We start from the raw sequence: 21,779 nt of genomic DNA, 5'->3' as shown, positions 1-21,779 counted from the left end.
TTTTGTTACATCAGCCTCTGGTTCTGTTCATTCTGAACCTGTACCAAATTGAGGAACCTTATCTTGTTCAGTTACATTGTCCAGCAGTATATATGGTTAATGCTATGGTTAATGTGTTTGTAGGATCCCTCACTCCTATCTGTGAGGGTGGCATATAGTAATTTCATAATAGCCCTGCTACACAAGTAAATGTATCAATACTACTTTGTAATAATAATCAAAGTAACTAACTAACGTTTTCAAATGTAGTGAAGTAAAATTACAATATTTGCCTCCAAGATAGAAGTAGAAAGAAGTAAAATTATTGGAAATAAACAAGTACAAATACCTCATTGTAGTACAGTCAGTACTTAAAGTAGCTATAATATATTGTATTCAGACAGCCAGCAATGAGTAAAATGCTCCCCCAAAAAATGTAGTCTCTGTGACACATCTAGGGGCCACAATCTGCATTCAAAGGTGTTCCTAGAAGCTTTGTCATTGGTCGGGGAAAAAGCCCCTGCAGAAATGACTAACCAATCAGGAAGTAGACAGGCAAATCGCTAAATTGCTTATAGCATGTACTTAGTTACTTTCCACCACTGGTTGGTTACTGTATCGCATACTTGCACTATGCAAGTGTACACTGGCGTTGTGATAAATCATCAAGTGGACGTTTTGTTATTGCTAAAGTTCTGTCAAGTCTATAAGGTAGGTAGGAGGTACACAAAACAATAACATACCGTTCAGATTCAAACGTGGTGATGCTGCTGTGTGATGAGAGAAACAGGAAGCTGCTGTGGTTTAACCACTTGAACATAGCATCCTTAAGAGAGCCCACGCAAAACTGCCCAAAAATCACTTTCACCTAGAAAATCCATTCACATTTTTTATAATTCAGCTGACTGTGGAGACACATGCTGGAACTTTTTACTTTGAAATGTTTTATAGTTTCTGAGTTATTTAATTTAAACGCCAATTGCATTCTTAATGGCGAAAACACAAACTTTGGCACCAAAGTTTTTTTTTTTTCAAAGACGTCCACAGACGTCTTGGGCTCTGCCCGTGCGGTAATACCAAAGACGTCCACAGACGTCTTGGGCAATTGATGTGTTTCTGGGCCATAACTCATAAAGGTCCTAATAGCTGGATATGCTGCAAAAGTAGGCGACCGTTTGGCGAAAAATGGCAGATCTACTAGTGTTGTCTGTAAATAAGAGTATTTTTGGGAACGATATTTGGTGTAGGGAACTACTGAAGGGGACAAAGATAGACCCCTAATCCTGGTCAATGAAGTAGGATGAAGAAAAGGATTTGTAAGTCTGTACGAATATTATGTATTGTATACTGTCTATTTATGAATCTGTGCTCCACACCATGTGAACATGGTCTTGAGTTAAATAGATGATGATGATGATAAATAAATGGGTTGGTATTTGAATAAGTGGATATGTTTGGTAATTGGGTAAAGTTCAAGGCTATAAACTGGTGGTGAGGATTGATAGCGAAAGCCCTGTGTGGGGTGTACACGGTACAGCTGGCAGTACCACGCTTGGCAGTTCAGAAATCTGAGCTATGTTATGTAGTAGGCTAAGCAAAAACGTGCAAAGCGGAAATCCTCGCCTGTGTTTGTTAACACTCAGCCCAGTGTGACTGTTTTTTTTAAGTTCCTTATTCTGAGAAGCGGGCAGACACAGGCGTTGAGCTACACGTGAGCTAGCACAGTGCAGAACTGTTGCTCACTGCCACCCCCTCCACAACAAAACACAACAACACAGAGTGATAGGCCTCATACACACATATCACATGCATGTTCTGTGTTCTGTTTGATGGCCGCCTCAATATGTTTACAATGGAAGTCACATGGTTTGACCAAACATTTTTGTTTGATGGCTGTATGCTGCCAATCAAACACAGATGTTTGGTCAAACCAGTTTATTTAATGTTCATAATCAACACTAGGTGGGGAACCACCCCCACCCTCAACCCGTTTCATCCACAGCCAAGACATCAAACCCCACAACCCAAACAAGGTGTTGGCTGCTTTGAAATACCTCACAACAGAACTTCATTTCTGTTATGTATTGTGTAGATCTGTCAAATATCACCCTTGTTTCCAAATATGTACATAGTGAACATATCCTTGTAAAGGTCCTTGGCCATGACGATGTTGCTAGGTGCTTCTACTTTGTTTAGCCAACTTCCATATAGACAGCAGTCACGTCACCCTGAATTTACTATAGCCTATATTAGTGGTTCTCCGAGTGGGGTCCGAGGACCCCAACCAAGGGTCTTTGAGGTGGTTCCAGGCCAGGGAGTCACCAGAAAAACGATGAATAGTTAGGAAACAAAATGGACCCTTACCGGTCTGTAACTCTGAGTGCACAAATGTACACACTCAGAGTGTGGGGGGGCGTGAAATTATTTTGGGGGGTCCCCAGATGATTAAAAAAAAAGAAGAAAAAAAGATGGCAACTGAATGGCTGGAAAATGCAAATTTAGAGTTTTTATATAGTGCATGCATGATTTCAGTATTTATTTATGATATAATTTCTATATTATTAAGATTATTGTAGCGGTGAATTTGTATTGGGGGTGGTGCGGGGCGGGGGTCGCGAGACATTGTCAAAGCATTTCCGGGGGTCCCCAGCCAAAAAAACGTTGAGAACCCCTGGCCTAATGCATACCCAAACTGAGGGGTCCTTGAAATTGAACAAAAGTGTGAGAACCACTGACCTATATATTATATAAATTATATCAATATATTACAAATTACAAGCTCTAATGACATTAATTAGGTCTCCACACACCGGGCGCGAATCGGATGCGAATTCGGATTTTTAGCTGCGTTTCTCCATTGGTTTTCCGAAAAACGCGACCGGTGTGCAACCACCTTTACTGTAATTTTACAGTTGTTTGCAAACAAATAAAAATGATTTGCAATGGGAAGTGTCTTTCCTCACAAAATTGGCACATTGCTCATGTTGCACTATACAGTATACTCTTATACTGTAGGCAAACAACGCTGATGTCAGGCAAGTCTTTGTCATACGATAATGAAACAGCAACCATGGTGAAACCACAGTGGCACATTCAAGTCAATTGCCATTTTTCCCGCGTTTATGAGATGTGTCGAAAAACCACAGGCGGGGGGCTTGTGTGTGTGTGTGTGTGTGTGTGTGTGTGTGTGTGTGTGTGTGTGTAGGAGGGTAGGGGTCTAATGTGCGTTTCAGATAAAGGATAAACAGCAGTCCCAGGCTTCCTCATACTCACAGCCATAGGGAGTTATCTGGAAGGACAATTGAGTCCCTCCATCTCCCCAAGGGAGGCTCAGACATGTCATTTTCCCAGATGCAGAACAGCCTCCCTCTCTCTCCCTCCCTGCTATAACAGCCTCCCTCTCTCTCCCTCCTAGAACAGCCTCCCTCTCTCTCCCTCCCTGCTATAACAGCCTCCCTCTCTCCCTCCTAGAACAGCCTCCCTCTCTCCCTCCATGCCATAACAGCCTCCCTCTCTCTCTCCTTGCTATAACAGCCTCCCTCTCTCCCTCCTTGCTATAACAGCCTCCCTCTCTCCCTCCTAGAACAGCCTCCATCTCTCCCTCCCTGCTATAACAGCCTCCATCTCTCCCTCCTATAGAACAGCCTCCCTCTCTCCCTCCTAGAACAGCCTCCCTCTCTCCCTGCTATAACAGCCTCCCTCTCTCCTTCCTAGAACAGCCTCCCTCTCTCCCTCCTATAACAGCCTCCCTCTCTCCCTCCCTGCTATAACAGCCTGCCTCTCTCCTTCCTAGAACAGCCTCCCTCTCTCCCTCCTAGAACAGCCTCCATCTCTCCCTCCCTGCTATAACAGCCTCCATCTCTCCCTCCTAGAACAGCCTCCATCTCTCCCTCCCTGCTATAACAGCCTCCCTCTCTCTCTCCCTCCTAGAACAGCCTCCCTCTCTCTCTCCCTCCTATAACAGCCTCCCTCTCTCCCTCCTAGAACAGCCTCCCTCTCTCCCTCCCTGCTATAACAGCCTCCCTCTCTCTCTCTCCCTCCTAGAACAGCCTCCCTCTCTCCCTCCCTCCTAGAACAGCCTCCCTCTCTCCCTCCCTGCTAGAACAGCCTCCCTCTCTCCCTCCTAGAACAGCCTCCCTCTCTCCCTCCCTGCTATAACAGCCTCCCTCTCTCTCTCTCCCCCTCCTAGAACAGCCTCCCTCTCTCTCTCCCTCCTATAACAGCCTCCCTCTCTCCCTCCTAGAACAGCCTACCTCTCTCCCTCCCTGCTATAACAGCCTCCCTCTCTCTATCTCCCTCCTAGAACAGCCTCCCTCTCTCCCTCCCTGCTAGAACAGCCTCCCTCTCTCTCTCCCTCCTAGAACAGCCTCCCTCTCTCCCTCCTAGAACAGCCTCCCTCTCTCTCCCTCCTAGAACAGCCTCCCTCTCTCCCTTCCTGCTAGAAGCAGGGACTGAAGCCACTGTATCAGTGATTCTCAGCCTTTTGGCTGGATTATGTCATGTGGCAGCCAAGCCTATGGACTTTTTAATGTTTGTACAATGTTTGTTTAGGACACTAAAACAAACATCATGTGGGCCGATATAGTGTGCGCCCCTCACTTCACACGAGTGTGATTTAATTCCATTTCAAGAAGGACCCCCAGTTTGATATTCATTAGGGCGGCCATTCATTAGGGCCCCCCCATTTGAAACGATTTTTTATCTCTGGGTCCCCCCCCCAAGGGCCCCAGGATCAAACGTTATAAGAACCAATGTTATAAATATAACTACATCCTGTTGAGCCCACAGTGGCAAGGCTACACCCTACTGTGTGGTAAGTCATTGTGTAACTTCATCACACGCATACATACATACAAACAAACATACAGTAGACACACATGCTCTGTCATTTTAAATGTGTGGTCCAGACGAGTACAATTGCCAACAAAAAGCTTTCGCAGCCGGGGGATGGAAGACAAGGATCTCGTGGTCTTGGGTTTTACCGAATGAAGTCTTAATTACCGTTATGTCTGAGTCCATTTAATTCTCCCAAGAGGAGAATGAGGCTGCCCTCACCAAGGACCCCTAGTGGTGTGTTATGGGATGAAACACCAATATAAACACTGTGTTCTTCTAGGACAGGGGGTTTCAACTGATTATGAACCAGGGACCACCACCCTGACTAAGAATCAACCTGGGGACCACCACCCTGACTAAGAATCAACCTGGAGACCACCACCCTGACTAAGAATCAACCTGGGGACCACCACCCTGACTAAGAATCAACCTGGGGACCACCACCCTGACTAAGAATCAACCTGGGGATCACTGTTGTGTTGGGTGGGGGGATATGGGCGTGGTGTGGGGGAGCCGGAAATTAAATATTGACAGTTAAGGGCTTTGTTTAATTTGTTAATTTGAGGTGAATTAAATCAAGCCCTTAACAGTAATTTAACTGACATATGCTAGTCGTCCGCAGCTATTCCTTTCCCATGGTTGCCCTTACTCTTTTCTCTTAACCTTCCAAATTAAACATAGATAGCGGCACATGCGATTGCATGATTATATGGGAACATTTCCTAATACACTCAACCAGTCAATCCGGTACACTTGAAATTCAAACTCCCTTTCTGTGGAAGTTCTTTATTGATGTCATCATACATCACCAGGTAATTTAGTGAACTAGTTCGTTTCCCCAACTAGTGGTCGATAAAAACCATACTAAATGCATGGTCAGGGACCACATGCAATACCTTCGCGGACCTCCAGTGGTCCACGGCCACCAGTTGAAAACCTGTTCTAACAAAACCTGTTCTAACAAAGTAGTTTTTGTTTTGGTTTATTTTTTTAATAAATATACTTTCTGTATTTTGAAAAACAAATAACTTAATATTGGCATATAACTAAAATATGCCAATATTTTAAGAAGGCGATGAAACTCTGGTTCGAGCAGCAATGTATACGTATACAAAAAGGTGCAGTTAGGCTGACCTCAAGGAGACACAGCTGCTCCGGGATTTCCTGCCTCCTAGAGCCAAGTCAAAGCCCAGATGTCCAGTGATTTCAATCTGGCATGGACATTACCCACTATCCAGGCAACCGGAACGCCTCACAGCAGCTGTTTCAGTGTAATATGAGGGGCGTGGAGCATGTACACAAACATCCTGATACGATCACTAGGTAGTTTTTATTGTATTGAGTGCCGGTTGAAACGATCCAAGTAATAATCAACAAGCACTGCAGGACAGCATTTTCACTGCACTGTTGGTGCATTAATATGATTATCAAAAACACAACACACACAAAAAAGAAGAAAGAAATATCAAACCGATATTGGCATACTAAGGGATTGTAGTGTCTGACAGAGAACAGACAATTTTGGTGGCGAACATTTACCGTAGTCAAGTATTGTAATAAGTGACATAATGCATTGGTCCTGTTTCACCCTGTCAGGGTTTCTTTTTGCAATAATGACCGGTTTGTTGTACATTATCTTTACGTATCTCTTTCCGTCCATCAGTGTAGAATAGATCCACGTGGACCCTCCATGCATCCATCAGTGTTCCAGAGATATGTTGTGGAGTTCCTCTATCCAGTCACAAGGACATTCATCCTCAAAGTCCCTGTGAAGAGAAGGTTGTTAGTTGTTGGCAATATTGACCACTGCTATTTCCTAACTGCAGCAGGTGGTAATTCCCCCCACCCCTTTAAAAGAAAAATCATATTATATTAAATATTGTATTACTGTATTGTATTTGTATTTGTATTTATTTATTCAGCACAATATAAAAAATAACACAGTGAACAGTGTTGAAGAGGGGTAAAGTGCTAGGCTGAGGCAAAAAAGCCCAAGGGGCTTATACGAGGCCTCTACCTATGTAAATCAAAAATGAAACATTGTATAAGAGATATAGAACATCCAGAAGACATAATTGCAGTATCTAAAACAAGAACAAAACAAAACAAAAAAAACAACAAGAACATGATTAGAATTATTGGTTATCGACATGATTAGAGAAAAGAAGAGATGAACTGTATATGTTAAATGTTTGTAGTACAGAGACTACAGACTTCATGGACTACAAATTAAGTTACACAAATTCTTACTCATCAAAGAATATTAGTTCAGTCTCACTTTCTCAGATAAGTAAGACTATTTTCTGCGTATTATCACAATTCCATTCAACGGAAAGACAAGCTATGCGTAACCCATTAAAACCGTAATTTTAGATTTTAGCATTGGCTATTTATTAAGGAAGGAGGAGAGACCCGCACACAAGAAGTTTATTTTGTTAAGAGTCGTAGCAACGTTTCGGCCTTCTTCAGGCATAGTTTGAGAATAGGCTGACATTCATTAAATACACAACAGTAGGTTTAGACAACCAATCAAATTGTATATAGTAATCATTCATCAGATAGCAACTGTGAAGAACCCAGTCATGTGACTTAAGGTGCAGTACTTCTGTAGAACATCCCTAGTATATTATTGAAAGTCACCAATTGCAACAATACAGGGAATAATATCAAAGTCATGCCATAATACATAAGGAAATCAACATATAATTAAATAAGTAAATAAATGTCAAAATAAGGTCCATACTCAAACAAGAGTGGACATAGTCCATAGTATAAAAAAGACACATAGTGCTTGCGGTTGGCTATTTAAACATTGGCTATTTAAACATAGCAGATCTACAAGGCAAGCTCACAGGGAGCTTCATCTGCTAATTTTTAAGAATCTTGAAAGTGTTTCTGAAAGCGTTTTGAATCATTTTGAATGTGTTTAACACAATCCTTCTCTTGAAGGCAGTGGCACAAAACATTTTCAGATGGGGGTCTGCAGCCTTATAATGTATATCAATTTAGGCACGAAAAGAAAAGTTTGAGAACTAATGATTTAGAAGGCATTTGTAGAATGGGCCTCAGGTCTTCATGGGTTCAATGAGCTGTGAGTTGTAAATAAATGCTTACGTGTCCTCGTCATCGGAGCGTGGCTCCAGCCTGTCCTCATCTAGGGACACTTCCTCCTCAGGCCCATCGGTCTGGTCAACGCATGGCAGGGACAGAGGCCCCACCAGAGGGTTGTCACCTGGGGGGGGATACAGCAGATACATACTGATGATTAGGGATGGAGCTCGTTAATTGTTATTGATAACGAGCACCTTATCGATCAGGCTTATCTAGCCGTGTTGTTATTGAGCCTACTATCAAGCATTTTCTATTATTTTGTGGAAAGACGGGAGACAATAAATTCTGAACAGAACCAGTATCTTGGTAGCGGAAATCAACCAACCGCCAGCTTGCAAGGGCTTCTGAGAAACTGAGTCCAATGCAAAGTGAACGAGGGTGTTGTAGGGTGTATCTTAGCTGACTTTGCTCTTTGAGTAAGACCCGGCTCAAGGAAGTGGCTTTTTTGTCGGCTCAATAACAAATCATTGGAGTGTTTTCAAGCAGACTTTCATGGATCAAAGCCGCAAATACTTCGGCGTATGCTCCAAAGGTATTTAACTTATCTTATGTGAATGCAACAATGACTGATGGTCAAAAGCATTCGTTCGTGCGTGCTTATCCTAAACTTAAATACTTTGGAGTTTTCTGGGAACACTACAAACAGTAGTGTAACACCTATACGTTATTGTAACTTTCAATCCAGGAACACCTTTTGGTGTAGTTGTTGCTGTATAGTAAACATTATAGCAACATTTTCTTTTGTAATTTATTTATAATTTCTTTTTTAAACAGGATTTATTTCCTGTGTCAGGCTTCTACGTACGGTATGTTCGATTTATTCTTTTATCATGAGCTACTTTTGAACTTTCACTTACATTACTGCAAAGCAAAATTGTGTTGCATGTTAAACACTTCAACCCTACTACATCGTGAGATTCGTGACTCTTGTCGTCAGCTTGTGGATCTGCTATTCTTGCCATTTTAGAATATTTCTGACAATTTGGGGAAATTTCAGAAAGCTTCTGAAGCTTTTCAGCTATAATAACATGCCCAAAATAGGGATGCCATGTTGAAATTGAAAAGTAGGTCAATCTATGAAATCCAGAAAAGTTCAATTGTCTCTGTCACACTATTATTGCATGTTCCATGGACCACTGACCTCCTTCTTCTCTGTGGATGGAGTAGGTTCTGAAGGCTGAGCTAAGCTGGACCTTCTCCAGTAGACTCAGAAGACGAGCTGGCGGATCCTTGTCCCACTGTCTCCTCTGTCTGGCATCCTGTTGCTTCCCTGACAACATTTAAACAGTCCAAAATACAATATTTTATTTGCGACCAGTACTACCAAAGTCGCTTGGATGTGCCTGAAAAGCATTGCTTAGGAAAGAGGAGAGTCTCAGCTTTATATTATATAGTCTATAGTCTTTTGAACTGCAGTAATAGATTGTTACATTTCATACTGTATAACATTACACAATGTTAACTTTTATTAATAATAACCAGCAAAACCCTCCTTTTCCCGCTCTACAACAAACTTCTTTGCTGATAATAGGTGACCTACAAGCTCTGTGCATGTAATTCGCCAAAGTTCGCCACATGTCCACCTACTATGACATGCCCGAATGAGGACGCTGGGGTTCATGTAGTCAAGCACGTCATTATAGGTGAAAATATAATATCCATAAACATTGTGACCTGGCTACAACATAATGTTTGTCCAACAAGCTTTAGAAATCCAGTGGATTCTGGTGGAATAGTTTTGCTCAGGCACCATCCGATCTACAATGAATCGCCTCATTTGATGGAAAGGAATTGCATCCAAATGTCCCCATTCTATGGGGTGGAACTGCACAATCTCTACAACCCAGCTCAACCGGGTTACACAAGTCATCACCAAAATTTGGATGCAATTCCTTCCAAGAGGTGATTTGTGGCAGATCAGGTGCAGGCACACATCAGAATGTAGGACAGACGACAGTGTAACTGCCAGGTAAGTAGAACCTGTGTGTGTTTGTCTGGTAGATGGCACGCTGTCAGACAAGAGACTGGCATCACCCAGTGCCCGTAGCGCTGTATCTGAGGGGACGGCCGACCACTGCTTCCGAGCGCTGCCGGGCTCCTCGCTCTCACAATGTGCCTCTATGTCTGGGGAAGAAGAAATGATACGATGTTATCATTCATTATTTTTATTTTATTGACTTTACTGTAACTATGCTTGACCATGGGGGGCGGGGGCACAGCCTACCGCCCTACCTCCTCCTCAGCATGCATTGAGCAGAACACAACATACATTGAACAAGACGTCAGTCCATAACAGGGCTGCATAATATACACCATTACATTCACAAACTTAAATAAGTAACACAATGTGATTTGCATTACTTTACTACTTGTTAATTATGTTGTTGTAATTGTAATAACTATTGTAATGTTGTTTAATTTAATGCAGCTGCAAAAAACCCTAAAAAACAGGAACATTATTATATTGTTTAAATTGAGGGCTTCAGGGGGGGGTGACATTTTATAACCTCATAAATTACTGTAAATGTTTAACTCGAGTAAGAGAAATGTCCTAGACTGCACCGAGGTGTTTTCCCATTTCCATCCAGTGCATTAAAAGCAGTGTCTTATCTGTGGGACATTGCTAGCTCACCTCCAGACGAGGACGTGTTTATTAAGCTCTTCTGTGCCAGAAAAGCCACCACCCTCGCTCCCTCTTCTCTGCTCCATCCGCCCGACCGCCGACGGCCCCGTCCCGACGGCCATGCCTCAGTCGCCTGCGGAGGAGGGATCAAAGCGAACGTGGTGGAATGGAGAAAAACATCACGTCAGTTCACACAGACCACCTGAACCAACAGCCAACAGGGGCTTGTCCGGGGTCAGCCCCCACATGGGCTCACCACAGCTGGGACTGTTGTGTAACCCCCCCTCTCATCCCTCATATAACCCCATAAGCCAAGTGCAGAGTTCAAACTCTCCATTTGGGCTACACGTCATGATGAACAGGTGTGCTGGTGAGAGCGTTGCACAGAAATTATTGGTTTAGTGAGTGAGTGGTTTAGTGAGTGAGTGGAGAAACTCTTCTCTTGTGGTCGATCGCCTATTTTTCACCAAAAGTTTGTCTATTTCCGCCCATTATGAATTGGAACACTATGGTTTATGTGGTTGAATTGACTATGTTCAACTATAATGTTTGGCTCACTTGATGTAGTTAATTCCCCTGTCCACATGGTGCCACTGTTCTGCCAGGAATGCCATTTTAGAGAGGGGGGAGATCATTATTACCTGGGAAGGCAGATGTGCACGCAGGAGCCTGGCTATCCGGTGAGAGGTGAGGATGGTGCTGAGGGACGGCCGGTCCTTGGGGTTGGTTTTGAACATTTGTTTGAGCAGATAGTGCAGCTCGTAGGGCAGGTGGCTGGGGAGGGGAGGGTAGGCCCCCCTGCACACCTTCAGAATAAGACTCTTCCAGCTGGACGCCTGGAACTGCACGCGCACGCACACACACACGCACATACGCACACACGCGCGCACACACACACACACACACACACAAACTGGACTGGGTGAGCAAGCCAGATCTTTGGGGAAAAGACAAAAAAATAGAAAACTAGAAAAAGTGCCCTTCTGGGCACAGGTCTCCACCAGGAGGATAGGAGTGTGTGTGATGTTTGGCAAAATGTTTAGGAGTGATATAAACATGTTAAACAATTTTCTTCATTTTGTTGAGGAAATGCAGAGCCAGATCACTCATAGCATCTCTGAGGATAGAATTCTGGATGAGCAGGACATGTGCAGCATTTTGTACAAAACGGGCCACTCCTGAAGACTTTGGAAGGCAATCTTAGCCAATCAGTGTAGAATCTGAGAAATCAAACAGACTCGTCTTGATCACATAACTACAGAGATCATGTATACCGATTTGCATGAGATTTGGATGAAATCTGTGCGACTAATATAAACAATGTGTTTTGCAGAAATCGGCCTCATGGTGGCGCTATAACCGGCAGATGTGGAGGGATGCAGGGAAAATGTTTTTCCATGGCCTCTAGGGAGTGCGCATACAAAGTTGTACACAGATCGATGCAGTTATAGGTAAAAACAGGAATTGCCCTGTTATAGCGCCACCATGAGGCTGGTTTGGAAAAGAAATTGTGTCATGTAGTCCTCAGCCTAGTGGAAATGTGCGTGTATAATTTCACGGAAATTGATTTGTGCCACAATGATTTGTGGCATTTTGTTCGAAACGGACCAATCATGTGAGCTTTGGAAGCGAATCTTAGCCAATCAGGAAGGAAGATGGGAAATGGTGCAGATCCGTGTTGATCACATGACTATGGAGATAGTGTATACCGAATTGTGTGATGTATGGATAAAATGTGTACGAGTAATCTACAGAAATGTGTTTTGCCTAAATCGGCCTCATGGTGGCGCTATAACAGGCCGTTGAGGAATATTTGGGGCAGAGGTTCGTCGTTGGCATCCAGAGAGTGTGTGTGCAAAGTTTGGCATGGATCGGGCCAACGGTGCCGGAGATTAGCTGGTAACAGACGGACGGAAGGAAGGAAGGAAGGACGGACGGACGCACACACACACGGACGGAGTGCAAAACATACTCTCTCCCCATGCCTTCGGCCTGGTGGAGACAACTAAAGAGTAAAGTAAAAGTAATAGTAACTAAAGAGTATAAGTTTTGAATAAGAGGCATAAGGACAGAAAAGTTTCGCTGAGGAAGCTTTTGGTGTATACGTATATATATATATATATATATATATATATATATATATATGATGTATGTATATATGTATGAAACCCTAATCATGTGATAGGTTATTCAAATCAGGTAGATTTGGATATGGCTGATAGGATCATTCGGTCTGATCAACAGTCTAAGATCCTATAGACGAGCCATGGAAAAGTCCTTTCACTGTTATAGAACAGTGTTTTTACCTATAAGGAAAGTCTCTAAGATAGGGTAGTTTGTAACCAGGGCGCCACTGGTCACAAATAATGGATATTTAAATTTCAATTAATTTCAATTGGTTAAGCTAAAAAAAACACACATCTGTGACCGGAGTGGTGCACCTCCCCCTCTCTCTCCCACCACTCTCTCTCTGTTCTCCCTCCCGACCTCTTTCTCTATCTCTCTCTCTCTCTCTCTCGCTATAACGGTCACATGAGGTGTGTGTACATGGTTTGAATATTCCCCATTTCGGCTTCCTAAGTAAACAGCATAACAGGGGCCCCTGTCTGTCTGTCTGTCTGTCTGTCTGTCTGTCTGTCTGTCTGTCTGTCTGTCTGTCTGTCTGTCCCTCCCTCCCTCTGAGATGGGGTAGAATGGTTATATTGTTTTAATAACATTTGGTGCCCAGGTTGCACCTGTAAAATTAGGTTGAAAAAAGGTTCCGAGTAACCGGCACAAGGTCTATAGATCTATGACAAAATATAATAAGTTTGATCTCTCTACAGGAAAAAGACAGGAGAAACTACAGGATTGCCAAAGGACGAGAGGAAGACTTGACCTTTGGCCGATAGGTGTTAAAGGTGGCCGAACGGATAGCGGCGCGGTCTAGATACCGGAAGGTTCCCAGTTCGAATCAGCCGTCCGACACGTTAAAATTACCACCGCTGAAATGCCCTTGAACAAGGCATCAACCACTACGATGAAATGTGTTCTATGAGCAGGGCCTGGCTGGAAACAAGTTCTTGAGCTTAGCCCAGATACCCTGGGTAAATATAGATTTCATTTAATTTCATTTCATTTGAACTCTCCCTCCGCAGACAGGGGACTACATGATAACAAATGAACTGTTTGTTTCCAACCAACAATTTAGTATTGCAAAAGGCTCTCTAGAAAAATTGGCTGACAATAATTAATGGTCTTGTTTCAGGTGTATAATGATCTTGTTTCAGGTGGAGAAGACACTAAAAAAGGGGCTTAACAAAGGTTTCACCCTTCCCAAACACTCATAAATTAAGTGAATAACTAAATACTACAATCATTTAGGTGTGAAGTTTGCTTTAAGCTGTTCAATTCCCGGAGCCATTTGTTTCGACATGAAAAGACCCATAGTAAATAAGGAAATTCAACACCGGGTACTGATCATATGTGACCCCTTCCAGTATTTTAAACCACAAGTCGGCTCTAATGAAACTCCACAATATACCAAAATAGCTTTTTTTTTTTTTTTGGTGGTTTTCGTTTTTTGCCACATTAACACAGTTGGAATGTTAAAGAATATTTTTATTCCATCAGAAAGTCGTTTTAGTGTCATTAAATCGTTGAAATTACATTGCAAAAATGTCTCTGTATTTACAGTTTATTTGCGCATTTTGGGGGTGTGAACATTCCTACACGTATTTACATAGAGTCGTTTCGATTGGCTCTTTGTTCTCCAGCTCAAGCCGCCCAGATTAGTTGCAGTGTTTCTGTGACATTTTAAACACAACAACATCATTATTGTTAACTTGATATGATGCTGTTGGATCTTGTAATAAAAGTATAAATTAAGTGATTACCCGTCGTCGTCCACTGAAGAAAAAAAAGTCGCTGCCAGTTTTGTGTTTGTGGTCTCCACCAGCGGCGTCAACTTTGGGAGTGCCTGAGGGCTTGGGCATCCACTGAAAAAATAATAAGCCAAATAGCACCCACTGAGATTAAGGCTGAAGATCCCCTCCCCCTGGTCATTTTGTCACGTAGGCACACACCTTTACGGTGTTCACAGAACAGGTATTCAAATGCTAATACGGTGGCTTTGTTCCAGTGACCGCACGGTTCATTCACACTCCGTCTCCTGCAGCAACACAACACTAACAGTCAGCGGAGAGGCTGCTGTCTGTGTACCGTCGGCCCGTCTGTAAAGAGCCATGACTTGAGACTTGACAAGCAGAGCTATCTCAGCCAAAATATCCCAAAACAATGTCCGGGGAACAGAACTGTTCCTTTTCCTCAGACTACTTTTACTTTAATTAAAAGGTAAGATGCAGTGGCTGTAATTGGGTCAAGGATCTTGCTTTCGTGAGCAATGGTGTACGAGATTGGTAATAAATTGGTGGGGGCGGGGGGCACCCACTGCCGTTATAGGAACCTGCCGCCCCTGGTCTCCACACTACACACAGCTGTGCGTTCTGACGAGATTGTTTTAGTTACTTGTAATCCATTATTTTGCCCTTTATATCAGTGAACATGTGTAGCTATGTGTGGTTTAGCACTGTGTTTAAATCTTTGTAACTTTATTACCGTTGGATGCTGCGCGTGGTCGCGCATCGCGGTGAAATCCGTCTTTTATATAATTTGTTCAATCCATGACATTGTTGTTGTTAGAAGAACAGCTCAAATGTAATACAAATCCTGGTGTGATCTTCTTAAAACGTGGAAAGGATCATAACAAACGTCTAAGGTATTTTTTCCCCTGACTTTCTGTTGAAAAGATTTTAACTCTTTCACATCAGTGCACGGCTGATTTAAGCCATGCATTTAGGGGTAAAAAAGGTACCTTTGTACATATTAATAATAATGTAACGTAAACATACAGCATTTTTAAATTTAGCAATTAAAAGCATGGGTCTAAAACTACAAGGCTGCAAATAGTTTTACTCCTGTATTTATGTATTTATTTGAAAACTCAGTTAGCCTACTAGTTACTTTTTAGATTGTATTATTACAAAACATACACTAAACAACGTCAGTCCTATATTTCTATATTGCAATATTGATACTTTAACTTAAGTAAAACATGTACTTTAGCACACTGCCTACTAAGTGTTCACTGACAGCTAGCCTAGTGGGGGAGTGGTTAGTGGGTGGGGGAGTGATTATGCAAGCCATTAGGGGTGGAGACAAGTATCTATTGTCACACCCATTCCTGGGGCCCAGAGGTGCTAACATCTTTGGAATCTTTGCAGGGGAAATTCTCTGCTTTGGGGTTTCCAGTTCAACAAGTTTCAGATGGTCATATCTTCTTCATTTTTTCATCATATGAAAGCTTACATTATGTAAAAAAATGACCATGGCCCCCTTGTTTATCAAACCACTGGAATCGGTCACATATTATATATATATCTATATTATTATATTTCAAAAGCAATCTAATTATCCTATATCCAGGCATTAATTTCAAGGGGCCATGGACTAATGTAGACACTAGATAATATTCCACCCATAGGCCAAATGTGTATCATAAAATTAACATGGTAGAGGAACTCTTTCATGATTTTCCAGTTAACACATTGGTTGCTCTACACGCAACTGTTTTCAGAATTCCAAATATTAGCCAATATACATTTATTCAAAAGTAGAAGGACTTCCCATGTAGAAGGCCTCATTTCACGTTCTAAAATATATATATTTAAAATAAGTGTAAAGAAAAATAGCAGATCTACAAGCTCTCATACGGCCGGAATGTTTATATATAGGCTAATTAACCATGTATAGGCAACACTAGGGTTGCATCCAAACTTCAATAAGAATACTTAAGTAAGGATATAGGTAAATGTAAGATATATATAGAGCACAGGCAATATGAAGGCCTCTTAGGATGCACCAACAATCTACCAAATTTGTTTATAAAAGTGTCCACAGTCAAATCAGGGGAGGCGTGAGGAATTGAATTCAGACAGGCCTAATCATCTCAAGGTATGCATTTTATCGATATTAACCCATTAGGGAATAACCTATATATTCAGTTGAAGTCTGACAGGCCAGATGAGCCTGGTATCAGCAATGTTTGTACGATAGTATAGATCTTTCACACAAATACACCCACGAAGTTCAAGGTACATTTTTTAGTGAACCTGCCGAGTCTAAATTGAATAAACGGTGGTATAGGGAATATTTCTCATTCACATGTTCACATCAAAAGGCTGAATCATCAACTCTCAGCCAGCCACCATGCGCAAGGAGCCAAGAGACTATTTTTGTCACTGAAAGAACTTGGGGGTATGGGGGCCTCAAAAAAGACAATGAATGAACATTTGTGTCTGCTTCTTCGTTTTCCAGCAAAAAGGAGTACATGGGCATCTTCTCATCACGTGACTACAAGCATAAAAAAAACCGACGTGAGAATGTGAAAGTCAAATATTGCTCTTACCCTTTTTATGGAAACATTTGAAAATGTGGCAGCATTGCACTGGATTAAACAGTAAATGAACACATTTAAGGAAAATATAAGTATGATATATTGAAATTCAAGTTAATCCCATGGGCAGCAATGGCCAATTCTGTGTTATCAATATATGCAGTAACACAGTTTTGTGGGTGCATTTTACGAGGCTTTACCAATTTTTGTAGCACTAAACTATAATGTTCTTTATAATTTCAAATAAAGTAATACTAGTTTTGTCAAATAACACTAACAGAAAGTAGTACTAGTTTTGTCACATAACACTAATAGAAAGTAATACTAGTTTTTGGGGAACCATACAACCCATATTACATCAATCATGCAACACGCTATTTAATGAAGTTACTTTTTAATGAGGTTACCTTTAAATGTTAAACGTTTATTTCTGTATTAATTGATGTGGTTATTAAGAAAATCAATGGCGGTGCAGCACTACAACGCCAAGGTCATAGGCCAAAGCTGTGTGGATATAACAAATGGCAAGAGATAAGTATTTGTGTGCGGGTAGTAAGGTGCTCAAAGTTCACTGCAGGGGAAACCCCTGTGTAATCAATAAATCTGCCTAGTCTAAAGCTAAACTCTCAAAGAGGGTGTTTACAATGCCTTTGACGGCCGGTAAAGTCCCGATACAGTTTGAAAAGAAAAAGTACAGTACAGAGACATTCCCCAATGTTGGTGAAATTCCTAATATTGGTACATCTCGTTAAATTGAGATGTAAAGAGGGTCTGGTAAGGAATTATTCCTGGAAAATCAGTATATGCACCTAATGGATATATATATCTGTACCACTAAAGCTATTATGGAATTATTACCTTATATATTGAGTGAATAGGTAAATATAGGAGAAAATTATATTTAGTCTTAAATGTGGCACATGACTCTCACACAAGTTAAAATCACGTGAATGGTGAATCAGTCCTAGGTAAACACACAGGCCCGCTCCAGCGTCATCCTCTCAGCGCGTGCACACACGTGCACGCACGCACACACACACTATCTCTCTCAGTAGAACAGAGACACAGGCGAGTTCCCTCACAGGTCATCGTCACCGCAACCACCGGACAAATGTAAACAATGGGCTTGCAGGATGAGATGCATTGGGAGCAGAGTCCGGAGGAAAAGTGAACACGCGAAGGAGGATGACGGATGATGGATCAGACCATCTGAAGAAAACCTTTGATTGGACAATGAAACATCACTGCAGAGAGATAAATATCTCTGGCTATTGTTGTAAACTTCACTCATCGTGTCTATGATGATGAGTCCGGAGCTGATAATTCATTATGAGCTCTGCGGTAATCAATGTTGGTAACATCTGTCTCTGTTCGTTATAGTATGATTGTATAGGATTCATATATTATGATTAGGCTCAAGCATAATTGTAACTAGAAGTAGGGCATAAAACTAATTGACTGAAATTGTAAATCTCTCTGTGTGTTATTACTGAAGTTCTGGTCCATTTATGGGAATAATCATGTAAACGAACGCATGTGAATTTTGCACCTCTCTGGGGGTTAAAGGTGAAGGACCCAGAGGTCAAAGATTCTAGCAGAGCGGAGCAGGGGGGAGACAGAGACAGATATTTCCCATATCTGTTGGGTGAAGTACAACAATGTGCAAACACAGCAGCAAGATTTGTGAGCTGCTGTGACAGAAGGATGTCAAATGGAATACAAGCACCTTAAGGAATACAAACCATATGTGTACACTGTTTATCAAAAGTATAAAACTAACGTATTCTATATGGATGTATATTGTATAACTCTGACAGAAAATGCTTTATAGTTTCACAAGATAGTATTACCCAAAGTGCTAATATAACACAACTCTGTTTACACCTTTATTTAATTCCTATTTATATCCAATATTTATTTGTAAATACACATTGTTCTGTTTTGATTGTCTTGTTCCACTTTGGCAATGTAAATGTACGTTTTCTCATGCCAATAAAGCTCCTTTGAATTGAATTGAAATTGACATGAGAGAATTTTGGCTGGTTGAAGACCAAGCGAGCTGCGGCATTTTGGATCAGTTGGAGAGGCTTAAGTGCACATGCCGGTAGGCCAGTAAGGAGGGAGTTACAATAGTCGAGTTTTGACAAGACTGTTGTCTGGATTAGGAGCTGGGCTGATTCCTGGGTGAGGAACGGTCTAATTCCCACGAGGGGAGTTGCGCCCCAAGAGATATTTACTAAGATATAACATTGAACACCCAGAGCACTTAATGACTCCTCAACACAGATTTGTTTTAACAATTATAAAGGCAGGCAGAGACATATGTACCAAAATTACAAAAGGTTTATTAATTTAATCAATCAGGACTCAGCAGCAATTATGGCACACAATCAATAACATCGAGGACGATTGGAGGATATATATTAAGACAGTTCGTTATTCAATAAAACAATGAGAAGATGCATTCAACAGATAAAAAGGGTCTAGCCACATGATATAATGCACAGACCAGAACCCAATAGTGGAATAAAAAGCAGTATATTCTTCCCCTTAGCATATGGCAGGGATAGGTGTCGACCTGTGAGCCTCAAAGTCACAACTAAACCAAGTAACCCAAACCAAATAATAAAGAACACAGTTTAGCTAACTCCAGGTTCAGACCAACCATTAGACAGACGACTCCTCTTCACAGCCACCAGGTGTTGGTGAGCTGAGAGCGGAGAGGAAGGTGTGGAGGGAGGGGAGGTTTGTGTAGATGTCCATAAACAAACTCCAGCAAAGCAGCAGGTGTAGTGCTGGCCCTAAAATGAAATATGTTGCAAATGGGAATGACCGACCACATACCTGGGTGGCGTGGTGAAGCTTCAACGCACACCAACGCTGAACTCCCGAAGAGTGAGAGAGTCAAGTAGCCCCGAGGCTAAAGAAACACAGCTGATGGAAAACAGAAGACACGCTTCCTTATAACGCTACCAATCAACCTAGTGGGCGGAGGATGGCTGTGATACTGATCCATCCACCAACAAGGGTGGGATATGGGCCGTGTCATTGCACGTCCATCCTGCCACACATAGAAAACTATGCTATCATCATATCAGTTTATCCATGTATGTATCTATCTTCTCCTTCTTCGACCAACAGTCTCCATCATTCAGCACTCTGTCAGTTAACAGCACTAATAGTAAACAGTGTTCAGGTAGGTTTACATTTCTCTAAAAATGCTGCCCACCCAATCAGAAATGGTACAGATATTTTGTGGTACTTTTTAGATTGGCTAAAAATAAATATATTCCCCATAACATTAAACTAACAGACAGGATGCATTTTACGGTCATGTAAACTTCATCGAGCAGCGTTGGAGAGCCGTGTGTCTGCCTGCTCCTCTCTGCAGCAGCAGTCATGTGTCTGCCTGCTCCTCTCTGCAGCAGCAGTCAGGTGTCTGCCTGCTCCTCTGCAGCAGCAGTCATGTGAGATAGATACTGATACTGCATTTCCATGTTGGCGTGCTTTGACACTGTATTATCACCAAGAAGGAGATAATAAAGAAATGTAACTGAAACATTTTCAGAGGCTCTTTGTTCACTTCCACAGGAGGAAGAACATTTGAATATTTATGACAGATACGAGAGAAATTCACTAACAATATAATATCCATGTATGGACACATGGAATGAGTCGGAGGTGTAGCTTATCGACTGGCAGCAGTAATGTTCATGGACACATGATCTAATGAGTCAGAGGTGTCAATGCAGGACAGAGGCAGATGACGAGGCCACATATCCACACAATGACCACAACTGGTTTAATATTCACCAAAACCACACAAATCAGGTCTAAAATAAGAGGTTTTATTAAGTAAACAACAGAGGAACAATAGAAGGAGTTTATCAGAGGAACAGACTCAGAGTCTGGGCTCAGTGCTAGTGATGCTAGAAGGCTCAGTGCTAGTGATGCTAGAAGACTCAGAGTCTGGGCTCAGTGCTAGTGATGCTAGAAGGCTCAGTGCTAGTGATGCTAGAAGGCTCAGAGTCTGGGCTCAGTGCTAGTGATGCTAGAAGGCTCAGTGCTAGTGATGCTAGAAGACTCAGAGTCTGGGCTCAGTGCTAGTGATGCTAGAAGGCTCAGTGCTAGTGATGCTAGAAGACTCAGAGTCTGGGCTCAGTGCTAGTGATGCTAGAAGGCTCAGTGCTAGAAGACTCAGAGTCTGGGCTCAGTGCTAGTGATGCTAGAAGGCTCAGTGCTAGTGATGCTAGAAGGCTCAGTGCTAGTGATGCTAGGCTATAGATCAGACCTTAAAGGTATATTTATAGTCCAGTTTCCGTTGAAGAGGTGACCACCGAAAACTACAACATGACATCACTGAGCCACGGTGGTCAGCGCTCACACAACACATCTCTCTGTTTTACTAAAACTACAACATGATGTCACTGAGCCACGGTGGTCAGCGCTCACACAACACATCTCTCTGTTTTACTAAAACTACAACATGACGTCACTGAGCCACGGTGGTCAGCGCTCACACAACACATCTCTCTGTTTTACTAAAACTACAACATGATGTCACTGAGCCACGGTGGTCAGCGCTCACACAACACATCTCTCTGTTTTACTAAAACTACAACATGATGTCACTGAGCCACGGTGGTCAGCGCTCACACAACACATCTCTCTGTTTTACTAAAACTACAACATGACGTCACTGAGCCACGGTGGTCAGCGCTCACACAACACATCTCTCTGTTTTACTAAAACTACAACATGACGTCACTGAGCCACGGTGGTCAGCGCTCACACAAC

General features: G+C 42.2%; 1 protein-coding gene across 1 annotated transcript in view; it reads right to left on the bottom strand.

Annotated features, from left to right (window-relative positions):
• Positions 1-6,134: 6,134 nt before the first annotated feature.
• Positions 6,135-21,779, bottom strand: part of nek3 (NIMA related kinase 3) — a 42,254-nt gene continuing 26,609 nt past the window's right edge. The window contains exons 8-13 of the mRNA XM_079515089.1: positions 11,191-11,391; positions 10,559-10,682; positions 9,907-10,050; positions 9,068-9,196; positions 7,930-8,047; positions 6,135-6,581 (exon numbers count right to left, since the gene is read on the bottom strand). Coding sequence (XP_079371215.1) covers positions 6,515-6,581; positions 7,930-8,047; positions 9,068-9,196; positions 9,907-10,050; positions 10,559-10,682; positions 11,191-11,391 — 783 coding nt within the window. The 3' untranslated portion in view covers positions 6,135-6,514. The remainder of the gene's footprint in view (positions 6,582-7,929; positions 8,048-9,067; positions 9,197-9,906; positions 10,051-10,558; positions 10,683-11,190; positions 11,392-21,779) is intronic.

This window comes from Electrona antarctica (genome assembly GCF_951216825.1).
Source record: "Electrona antarctica genome assembly, chromosome: 11".
Lineage (NCBI taxonomy): Eukaryota > Metazoa > Chordata > Actinopteri > Myctophiformes > Myctophidae > Electrona > Electrona antarctica.
Note: the sequence above shows the minus strand (reverse complement) of the source record. Positions and strands in the feature narration are given on the sequence as shown.